The sequence below is a fragment of the Stomoxys calcitrans genome, chromosome 4 (genome assembly GCF_963082655.1).
Source record: "Stomoxys calcitrans chromosome 4, idStoCalc2.1, whole genome shotgun sequence".
Taxonomy (NCBI): domain Eukaryota; kingdom Metazoa; phylum Arthropoda; class Insecta; order Diptera; family Muscidae; genus Stomoxys; species Stomoxys calcitrans.
Window position 1 is genome coordinate 21,733,534 of NC_081555.1, and position 12,413 is coordinate 21,745,946.

At 28.8% G+C, this 12,413-nt stretch overlaps 1 protein-coding gene across 1 annotated transcript; it reads right to left on the reverse strand.

Annotated features, from left to right (window-relative positions):
• Positions 1–10,636: 10,636 nt before the first annotated feature.
• On the reverse strand, positions 10,637–11,725 carry LOC106085761 (enoyl-CoA delta isomerase 3, peroxisomal). Its single transcript, XM_013250169.2, has one exon. The coding sequence runs from the start codon at positions 11,654–11,656 to the stop codon at positions 10,682–10,684; it is 975 nt and encodes a 324-aa protein (XP_013105623.2). The 5' UTR covers positions 11,657–11,725; the 3' UTR covers positions 10,637–10,681.
• Between the last annotated feature and the right edge of the window lie 688 nt (positions 11,726–12,413).

Genomic DNA, 12,413 nt, shown 5'->3' on the forward strand with positions numbered 1-12,413 from the left:
GGGGCGGATTAATGTCTGCACCCTCTTTTCAATCTAAAGAAATTGTTACAAAATTTTATATAGGAATGGAATGTTGGCAAAATTTCCTTCAAACAAGAAATTTTGACAAATTTTCCTACTGAAATGAAATTTGTACAAAATTTCCTATAAAACGGAAATTTTGACAAAATCTTTTATAAAAAAGTTAAATTAAGGCAAAATTTCTCATAGAAATGATAGACAAATGATTAGAGATGGGCGAATTGGAGTGAAGACGATAAATTGGGTAAATACCCGCGTATTCACCCATTTATATCCAAAATCTGGGTATTTATAATTTTGCAGATATCTTGGGTATAAAAGCATTTCCAAACAATTTTTGATAAATTCGTATTCTTTGTATATAAACCTGATCTTCTGATCTCATGAAATCAGATTTTAGTAATATATATAGCAGCTATATAGACCGATTTGCAGACTTAAAGTCTTGAGGCAATAAATTGGTAATTTTTCATCCGATTTCGATGAAATTTGGCACAGAGAGTTCTGGTAGACCCCTACCCAGTTCTGTGAAGTGTGGTTGAGGTGGAACTATATATGGATGTAGCTGCCCTATAGACCGACCTACTGTTCTCCCGATATAGGCTATTGAGGCCATAAAAGATACATTTATTACCCGAATTTGATGAAATTTGGCACAGCGTGATCTGGTATACCCCTACCTATTCCTGGCAAATCTGGTCCAGATATAGTTGCCATATATACCGATCTCCCGATATAGTGTAATGAGTCTATAAAAAGAGCATTTTTCGTCCTATTTTGATGAACACACACAGCGAGTTCTGGTACCCTCTAAACTTTTTTGTTGAATATCGTCCAGATCGGACCATATTTGGATATAGCTGCCATATAGGCCGATCTCCCGTTATAGAGTATTGAGCCAATAAAAGGAGCATTTTTCATTCGATTTGGAAGAAATTTGAAGCAGTGCGTTTTGATGGACCTCTACACGTGTTTGTTGAATAGCATCCGGACCATATTTGGATATAGCTGCCATATAGACCGATTTTCCGATATAGAGTATTGTGTAGAGTATCTGGCCTACATTCGCTATATGGCCCAATCTGGACGATATTCAAGAAAAAGGTTTAGAGGGGTACAAAACGCACTGCTTCAAATTTCATCAAAATCGTATGAAAAATGCTCCTTTTATGATCGCAATACTCTATATCGGGAGATCGGTCTATATGGCAGTTCTATCCAACTATGGTCCGATCTGGACGATATTCAACAAACTGGTGTAGATGTATATCAAAACGCACTTTTTCAAATATCATCCAAATCGATACTCTATATCGGGAGATCGGTTTATATGGCATCTATATTCAAATATGGTCCGATCTAGACCAGATTTACCAGGAATGGGTAGGGGTCTATCAGAACACACTGTCGAATTCAGTGTGTAATAAATTCATCGAATTCGGGTAATAAATGGATCTTTTATGGCCTCAATACCCTATATCGAGAGAACGGGAGGTCCGTCTATTGGGCAGCTATATCCACATATAGTCCGATCTGAGCCACACTTCACAGAACTGGTTAGGGGTCTACCAGAACTCAATTTCTGTGCCAATTTTATCGAAATCGGAAGAAAAATGACCAATTTCTTGCTTCAACTAGAGATCGATCTATATAGCTGCTTTATATAACTAAAATCCGATTTTATTAGATCAGAAGATCAGCTTTATAAACAACGAATACGAAATCATCAACAATTGTTTGGAAAATGGTTTTATACCCAAGATATCTGCAAAATTATAAAAGCCCAAATAAATATCCAAAAAAGGTATTTATTGAGTAAATACCCAAGCGTTGAGGTATTTCCCGGTAGAAACCCATCTCTAGAAATGATTAGACAAAAATATAGAAAAAGACATTTTCACAAAATTTCCTATAAAAATGAAATTTAACAAATTTTCCTATAAATATGAAATTTTTAAAAATTTTCTTATAAGTATGAAATTTTGAAAAAAACTTCCTATAAAAATAAAATTTTTGACAACATTTTCTATAAAAATGAAATGTTGAGAAAATTTCTAACAAAAATTAAATTTTGACAAAATTTCAAAACTTACAAATTACAAAACTTAATTTTTGACGAAATATTCTATGGACAAAAAATTTTAACAAAATAAAGTATTAAAAAAAATTTCTACAGCTAAGAACTTTTAACAAAATTTTCTATAGTAAAGAAATTTCGACAAAATTTCCTATAGCAAAGAATTTTTGAATTTTTTTTCCTTAGAAATGAAATTTTGACAAAATTTTCTATACAAATTGAATTTTGGAATTTTTCCATAAAAATTAAATTTTTGTATTGTTATAAAAAATGTTATCTTTAACTTCTACCTTACGTTTGCTTTGGGTTTGCTGCTGGGGATTTTTTGGTGTACATAAAAAATTGCATTTTTCCTAAACTGCCTCTTAACCCTATCAAATTAAGATTAATTTTTTTATTGAATTTAGTTGTAGGTATAACTTCCCTCTATTGATCTTCATGTGCGTTTTCGTAGTATTTTTTTTTATTTTTTTATATTTTTTACTCTTTTATATATATTTTCTTTATTTTTTAGATTTTTTTACATATTTTTCTTTTTTTGTGAAATAATGAAATAAATAGTGCAATAATTACAAAAGAAAACATGTTAACATTATTATGCCTAAGAGAAAACAAAAATAAATAACAGAAACAAATTACAAAATAAACATATAAACCTTTTTAAAATAAAATCAATACTAAGAAAATGTTAATTTTTTGAAAAATCCTACATCTTAATATATTGAAAAGAAAAAAAAAACCAAATATTAAGCTAAACAAAAAATTTGAAATGAATATAAAAGCTGAAGTAGTGCTTCCTCTTCTAAACTTTTTTCTTAATAATGGAAAACCCAAAGTAACTCTCTTGCTCTCTCTCAAAGATTTTGTGAGTTAGAATTTTTGTTTGGAATTTTTTCAAAATTTTTATTTTTTTCAACTACCAACGGTTTCTTTGTTCACATAAAAATAAATTCCTATAAACAAACAAAAAGAAAAACAATTTAGATTCCTCGAGTTCCTTTCTAATACTTTTTTATTTATAATTAGTAATAACAAAAAAACTATAACTTGAATATTCTCTCACACTCACTAACCAGTACTTAGCTTTTGAAACTCCTCCCCCCTTTAACATTAATAAACCTTAAACCAAAACTAGCTGAAATGTTTTATAAAAATATTCTTGAAAAATAAAAAAGAAATTAAAACAAAAGTGAAATGAAAAACAATAAGCGTTGCAAAACATTAAACACAAAGATTTGTGAAGTATTTATTAAAAAAAAAAAATAAAACAAAAAGCCACACATGTTAACATTGAGCACACACAAATATTGAATACTAAATAAAAATATAAAAAATAAACCAAAAAACAATAAGAAAATTACAAATATATATTTAAAAAAAATAAAATACATTTTTCACATTGTTATAAAACAATTATATAGATATATATATATATACATACATATATACATTAATGTATTTAAACAATAAAAGCAAAACAACTCGAGTTATATCATTGTTATAAAGATTTACATAAACAAATTTTTATCAAAAAATTTATGAACAAAAACAAAAAGTTATGAATTCAAAAGTAAAAACAAAAAACAAGAAAAACATTTTTAAAAAACAAAAATTAATCAAAAAACCAAAACAATTTGAAACTTAAATAAACCATGTTAATATCAATAACTAAATAAACAAACATTTTAAAAGCAACAAAGAACAAATAAATATAAAAATAAATTAAACTTCCTCCCAGTTAATCAAAAGACAAGTTAAATGATTGGATTTTAAAGAAATTTTTACACTGCTGCTGCAACAACAAAGAACATTTGAAAAAAAAAAAAAAGTTAAATAGGAAAAAAGTCATCGTAGTACAGCGTTTTGTAAAAATACGTTCTGAAATTCGATTTTTATAGAAAATGCCACTTACTTTCTTAAGTGGCCTACAAAGGTCTCAACTAAACGGATTTAAGGCAATGGTTCATTTAGATACTAAGAGAATTTGTTAGAAGGTCTTAGACACCGAGGCAAATTTACATTAGGATCCTAGGTTACGCATTCCCAACAAGGACAATTGTTGGTCAATGTTTGAAAACGATTAAAACACAATCTTCAAAGTCGGTTTCAAGATAAAAAATTACTAAAATTCTATATTTTAAAAAATGTCCACATATTTTCCTAACTGGGCCTCAATAGGTCCCTTTTCAATCTGTGCCGCCAAAATTAGTCTTAAGCTGTGGAAACTCGAAATATTACCGGAAAACATGCCGCAATGGTTTTATATTTCATTCAATAGCTCTCAGGCTACCTGGTACTAAGGCTTATTCACAATAGGATCTCTCAAAACCAACGACGGTGAATGGCAATGGTTTTATATTTCATTCAATAGATCTCAGGCTACCTGGTACTGAGTCTTATTTACAATAGGATCTCTCATAACCAACGACGGTGAATGGTTACAATGTTTGGGTAAGACTAAAACTCAATCTTCATGGATGCCCATAAGTTGAAAAAATCTATTGAAATTCGAATTTTATAGAAAACATCCATTGACTTTGACCTATTGGACCCAAAAAAAGTTTAATGGGTCGATTGTGGATAGCAACCAACGTTCAATTGAGTGGTTGTCTGACAACGCAACCAAAATAAAAATTTGTATTATGTCTGACAACTTTTGTCAATTGATGCCGGTAATAGTGTTTTGGCCGCAGCAAGAAAATGTGTTAACAAATACAATTGAACCTAGATTATCCGGGCCTTTATTTACCGGTTGCCCCTGTTGTGATGTGCTTTTGATTTTGAATCTTTATTAACTGTGCTTTTCCCCCTGTTATCCGTACGTCAATAATGCTCCCTCTATTAACCGTGCACTACACACACTAGATTGTTTGATGCTAAATTCTGTGTTAACAAATACAGTTGAACCTCTATTATCCGGACTTTTATTAACCGGTTACACCTGTTGTGATGTGCTTTTGATTTTGAACCTCTATTAACTGTGCTTTACCTCTATTATCCGTACGTCAATAACGCTCCTTCTATTTGATGTTAAATTCTGGGATTCCCCTTTTTATACCCTCTACCATAGGATGGGGGTATACTAATTTCGTCATTCTGTTTGTAACCCCTTGAAATATTCGTTTCAGACCTTGATCGTCATGACAGTCTATTTCGATCCATGTCCGTCCGTCTGTCTGTCAAAAGCACGCTAACTTTCGAAAGAGTAAAGCTAGCCGCTTGAATTTTGCACAAATAGTTCTTATAGGTGTAGGTCGGTTGGGATTGTAAATGGGCCATATCGGTCCATGTTTTGATATAGCTGCCATATACAACGATCTTGGATCTTGACTTCTTGAGCCACTACAGGGCGCAATTTTTATCCGATTTGGCTGAATCTAAGACGATCTAGCCATGTCCGTCCGTCTGTCTGTTGAAATCACGCTACAGTCTTTAAAAATAGAGATATGGAGCTGCTTATGGACAAGAAAAGAATCTGTGCAAGATTTCTTTTCTTGTCCATAAGCAGGTTAAGTTCGAAGATGGTCTATATCGGACTACATCTTGATATAGCCTCCATATAGACCGATCCGCCGATTTAGGGTCTTAGGCCCATGAAAGCCACATTTATTATCCGATTTTGCTGAAATTTGGGATAGTGAGTTGTGTAAGGCCCTTCGACATCCTTCTTCAATTTGGCTCAGATCGGTTCAGATTTGAATATATATGCCATATAGACCGATCTCTCGATTTAAGGTTTTGGGCCCCTAAAAGGGCCCGATCCGCCGATTTAGGGTCTTAGACCCATAAAAGCCACATTTATTATCCGATTTTGCTGAAATTTGGGACAGTGAGCTGTGTTAGGCCCTTCGACATCCTTCTTCAATTTGGCTCAGATCGGTTCAGATTTGGATATATCTGCCATATAGACCGATCTCTCGATTTAAGGTCTTGCTCCCATAAAGGCGCATTTATTGTCCGATTTCGCTGAATTTTGGGACAGTGAGTTATGTTAGGCCCTTCGACATTTTTCTTTAATTTGGTCCAGATCGCTATAGATTTGGATATAGCTGCCATATAGACCGATCCGCCGATTTGGGGTTTTAGGCCCATGAAAGCTACATTTAATATCCGATTTTGCTGAAATTTTGGACAGTGAGTTGTGTTTGGCCCTTCGACATTCTTCTTCAATTTGGCTCAGATCGGTTCAGATTTGGATATAGCCATATAGACCGATTTCTCGATTTAAGGTCTTGTGCCCATTAAAGGCGCATTATTGTCCGATTTCGCTGAATTTTGTGTTAGGCTCTTCGACATTTTTCTGCAACTTTGTCTAAATCGGTCCCGATTTGGATATAGATGCCATATAGACCGATTTCTCGTTTTAAAGTTTTGGCCCCATAAAAGGCGAATTTATAATACGATTTCACTGAAATTTGACACAGTGACTTATGTTAGGTTTTTCGACATCCGTGTCGTATATGGTTCATATCGGTTTATTTTTGGATATAGCTACTAAAAAGACCAATATTTTTTTTGCACAATTGAACAATGACTTGTACTTATTAGTATTTGGTCATAAGGTATGAATTTTTCATCGGATTTTGACGAAAGATGGTTAACATATATACCCGAGGTGATGGGTATCCAAAGTTCGGCCCGGCCGTTTTACATCTTTTCTTTGCCATGATGAAGGCAACACCAACACATTTGTAGTAAACAAACAAATAAACAATTTGAACACAAACAAATTTAATTTCCTTTTAATTGCACTACTTATTTACAATAAAAACAACAGAGCAACTACAAAAAAGTGGTTGGCGAAAAATCCCATTTTTAGCAACTGACGTTGGCAACTTCAGTTGAAAGTTGCCATCCGTAATGCAAATTTGCCAACTGACAACGCAATTAAATTAAGGTTGCCATCCATAATCGACCCATAAATAAATCTATTGTAGTTTCTTTTATAAGTGTGCCAGCAAGATTAATCTTGAAGTGAGGAGACTCTGGCGACGGAAGAGTAATGGTGGATGTTCGAGGAATGCTAGAAAAGCTTTTAAAAATACCTGCCGACGAGACCAATATACAAACGGGGTTTCAGGTTACGCATTTCCAACAAGAAAGATTGAGCTGTCAATTCCGTATTTGAGGGAGTTGAGAACTTCAACTTCATGGACTTCATAAGATGCAAAAATACTGAAATTCGATTTTTATCCACTTACTTTCCTAGGTGATCTATCGAGATCTATATTCTGACTTCTGGTACCTCGAACAAATTCTTTTTTCTAGATTACTTCGTTAATTTTTTCCTTAAAAAAATTCGATTTTTATATAAAAAAGAAAAAAGTTAAAATTGGATCACCATGAAAATTGAGTCATAATTTCATCTAATGGCATGCGAGATATCTACCGCCACACGAATAATATTCTTATTTGTTGTAGCACAGTGTAATTAAAAATCGTTTATTAATAAAAATGGAATAAATAAATAATCATATACATAATAGTTTGTTTCATTTTCATTTTAAATTAACTTGTTAGTTTTTTGATAAAAAAAATCCAAAATAAAATAAAAGAACTATACAAATAAATATATACATATAAACTAAATTCCTAAACATTTAAATCTTACATACGTACATCTATATATAAAGAAAAATTATATAAATTTCAAAGAAAATTTAAAAGTACGTTTACAAACGAAACCAAATAAAATAATGAAGAGAAAATTATACATATATATGATAATAATAATAAATAATAAAAAGTTCAATTAAATAAATAAAAACAAAAAAATTATAAAGTCACATCTTGATGTTATTATTATTTATTTGGGAATTGTCTATCATCGTAAAGAAACAAAATTTTAACAATTTGGAAAATCATTATACTTTTATATTGAAATTTTGTGTTAACATTTTTTTCTTTTGGAAAGCTTAAAAATTTTAGTCCTTAGCAAATTTTGTCAAAATTTTATTTCTATAGAAAATTTTATTATATAAAAAATGTTGTTGATTATTTCTATAGAAAATTTTGTCAAAATTTTATTTCTATAGAAAATTTTGTCAAAATTTTAATTCTATAGAAAATTTTGTCAAAATTTTATTTCTTTAGAAAAATTCGTCAAAATTTTATTTCTATAGAAAATTTTGTCAAAATTTTATTTCTATAGAAAATTTTGTCAAAATTTTATTTCTATAGAAAATTTTGTCAAAATTTTATTTCTATAGAAAATTTTGTCAAAATTTTATTTCTATAGAAAATTTTGTCAAAATTTTATTTCTATAGAAAATTTTGTCAAAATTTTATTTCTATAGAAAATTTTGTCAAAATTTTATTTCTATAGAAAATTTTGTCAAAATTTTATTTCTATAGAAAATTTTGTCTAAATTTTATTTCTATAGAAAATTTTGCCAAATTTTTATTTCTATAGAAAATTTTGTCAAAATTTTATTTCTATAGAAAATTTTGTCAAAATTTTATTTCTATAGAAAATTTTGTCAAAACTTTTAATTCTATAAAAAATTTTGTCAGAATTTTATTTCTATAGAAAATTTTGTCAAAATTTTATTTCTATAGAAAATATTGTCAAAATTTTATTTCTATAGAAAATTTTGTTAAAATTTTATTTCTATAGAAAATTTTGCCAAAATTTTATTTCTATAGAAAATTTTGTCAAAATTTTATTTCTTTAGAAAATTTTTTCAAAATTTTATTTCTATAGAAAATTTTGTCAAAATTTTATTTCTATAGAAAATTTTGTCAAAATTTTATTTCTATAGAAAATTTTGTCAAAATTTTATTTCTATAGAAAATTTTGTCAAAATTTTATTTCTATAGAAATTTTTTTTAAAATTTTATTTGTATAGAAAATTTTGTCAAAATTTTATTTGTATAGAAAATTTTGTCAAAATTTTATTTCTATAGAAAATTTTGTCAAAATTTTATTTCTATAGAAAATTTTGTCAAAATTTTATTTCTATAGAAAATTTTGTCAAAATTTTATTTCTATAGAAAATTTTGTCAAAATTTTATTTCTATAGAAAATTTTGTCAAAATTTTATTTCTATAGAAAATTTTTTCAAAATTTTATTTGTATAGAAAATTTTGTCAAAATTTTATTTCTATAGAAAATTTTGTCAAAATTTTATTTGTATAGAAAATTTTGTCAAAATTTTATTTGTATAGAAAATTTTGTCAAAATTTTATTTCTATAGAAAATTTTGTCAAAATTTTATTTCTATAGAAATTTTTTTTAAAATTTTATTTGTATAGAAAATTTTGTCAAAATTTTATTTCTATAGAAAATTTTGTCAAAATTTTATTTCTATAGAAAATTTTGTCAAAATTTTATTTCTATAGAAAATTTTGTCAAAATTTTATTTCTATAGAAAATTTTGTCAAAATTTTATTTCTATAGAAAATTTTGTCAAAATTTTATTTCTATAGAAAATTTTGTCAAAATTTTATTTCTATAGAAAATTTTGTCAAAATTTTATTTCTATAGAAAATTTTGTCAAAATTTTATTTCTATAGAAAATTTTTTCAAAATTTTATTTGTATAGAAAATTTTGTCAAAATTTTATTTCTATAGAAAATTTTGTTAAAATTTTATTTCTATAGAAAATTTTGTCAAAATTTTATTTCTATAGAAAATTTTGTCAAAATTTTATTTCTATAGAAAATTTTGTCAAAATTTTATTTCTTTAGAAAATTTTTTCAAAATTTTATTTCTATAGAAAATTTTGCCAAAATTTTATTTCTATAGAAAATTTTGTCAAAACTTTTATTTCTATAGAAAATTTTGTCAAAATTTTATTTCTATAGAAAATTTTGTCAAAATTTTATTTCTATAGAAAATTTTGTCAAAATTTTATTTGTATAGAAAATTTTGTCAAAATTTTATTTCTATAGAAAATTTTGTCAAAATTTTATTTCTATAGAAAATTTTGTCAAAATTTTATTTCTATAGAAAATTTTGTCAAAATTTTATTTCTATAGAAAATTTTGTCAAAATTTTATTTCTATAGAAAATTTTGTCAAAATTTTATTTCTATAGAAAATTTTGTCAAAATTTTATTTCTATAGAAAATTTTGTCAAAATTTTATTTCTATAGAAAATTTTGTCAAAATTTTATTTCTATAGAAAATTTTGTCAAAATTTTATTTCTATAGAAAATTTTGTCAAAATTTTATTTCTATAGAAAATTTTGTCAAAATTTTATTTCTATAGAAAATTTTGTCAAAATTTTATTTCTATAGAAAATTTTGTCAAAATTTTATTTCTATAGAAAATTTTGTCAAAATTTTATTTCTATAGAAAATTTTGTCAAAATTTTATTTCTATAGAAAATTTTGTTAAAATTTTATTTCTATGAAAATAAACTTTAACAAAACTTTATTTCCATAGAAAAATGTATCTTAATTTTATTGTTACCCCAAAATTTGTCAAAATTATATTTGCACTTTCTCTCTTGTTTATCTGAAGCAATAAAAATTCTATTTTAGGCCTTATCACACTTACCCATCACAATTTAGAAGAAAAGTAATCGCTGTGAGTTTTGCTTTAAAAAACTTCTATTAGGATTAATTAAAAATTTCTAATTAAAGTTTGCTCTTATTAATACTCTTAGACTTTTTGGAAAACTCTTCGATGGCTCTGCGGTAAACCGGTCCCTGACGCAACTTGGCAATTTGCTTTAGTTCCTCATCCAATGCCTTCAATAGCTGCGGTTGTCTATGCAAACGCATCAACTGCTTTGTCGCATGCAACGATTCATATGGTAGTCGAGTATATTCATGCATTTTAGGCCAAAATTTCTCTTGTACTTCTTGTTGGCTATCATAGAGCTCGACGACAAAGCCAAATTGATGGGCCTGCTCGGCAGTGAGTTTTTCACCCAACATCAATAGCTTGCTGGCCCAGGATGTGCCAAAGAGCTGGGGAAAAGTATAGGACGAACAGGCTTCAGCACATAGTCCCAGCTGGGAGAAGGGTGTATGGAAATAAGCCGCACGGCTGCAATAGACCAAGTCACATAGAGCTGCCAATGTGAAGCCTATACCAATGCAGGGTCCATTGACCAAGCACACTGTAAGCTTGGGACAAACCAGCACTGATTTAATCAAGGATTTTAATATGTAATTTGCCCCATAAAAATAATCCTCGGGACTTGGATAATCCTGTATTTGCTTGAGGTCATTGCCTGCACTGAATATGTCACCACACCCAGTGAGCACAACCACTTTGATGTCTTTGTTATAGGTTGCATCGGCAAATGCTGCTATAAGATCGTAGATGGCATTTCGATTTAGAGCATTTCTGCTTTGGGGTCTATTGATAGTCACAATTAAAATGTGTTCACGAAGTTCTGAGACCACTTCACGTTTTCGGATTTTTGTTGTTTCAACTTTCGACATTGTTGATAGTGGGGGTGCAGGACCAGTTGCTGGTTTTACTACTTCCGTGTCTGTTCGATACGCGCTTGCCATTTCGTGGGCTGTTTGTTTGCAACTGAAGCGAGTGAAATCTCTCCCAGTCCAAAGACCAGTTGTTGATCTGCTTGTTTTATGCTCCATTGTACACAAGTAGAGAAGAATATAAACACATGTGAAGAAAGACTAGATTGGGTCAAGTCGGCTTGTAGTTAGCCTTACAAAAATTAAATTTATAAGAATTTTGAAAAAATTTAAAAATAAGCCGAATTTTATGAAAATCAAATTTGAAATAAATTGCGTCAAATTTCTACCAAATTTGTTTAAAAAATTTTAATAATGGCTAAAGTCTATCTTCTATCTATTATTATTCTCCCAAAAAAAACAGCTTTAAAAAGTGCTATATATGTTTTAGTACATTTAAAAACTAAATGAAAGAGTATGAATTTAGGTCCGTGTCATGCAGGGTTGCCACTTTTCAGGATTTAAGCAGAAAAATGTTCAAACCGCTATAACTTAAAAACAAATAAATGGATTTAAAAACGCCTAAAGAGTTTTTTGTGCAGAGTTTCCTAAATTTTTAAACTATGTATCACAAAATTAAAAAAAAAATTAATTTTTAACCTTTTATGTTCGCCTCTTAAATTTTTTGCAATTATGTCTCAAAATATTCCTTATTTCGTGACCTTTTTACCCTACAAAGGAATGTGTTTCGCCCGATTTGGTCTAATACGTCGATAATTTGGACATTTCTTAACCGATTCTCACGAAATTTTGCATGAATGAAGTTCACTAGTAATGACGGGAGTAATAGGATAATCCCTATTACTCCCGTCATTACTAGTGAACTTCATAGAAATCGGTCCAGATTTGGATATAGCTCCCATATATATGTATCGCC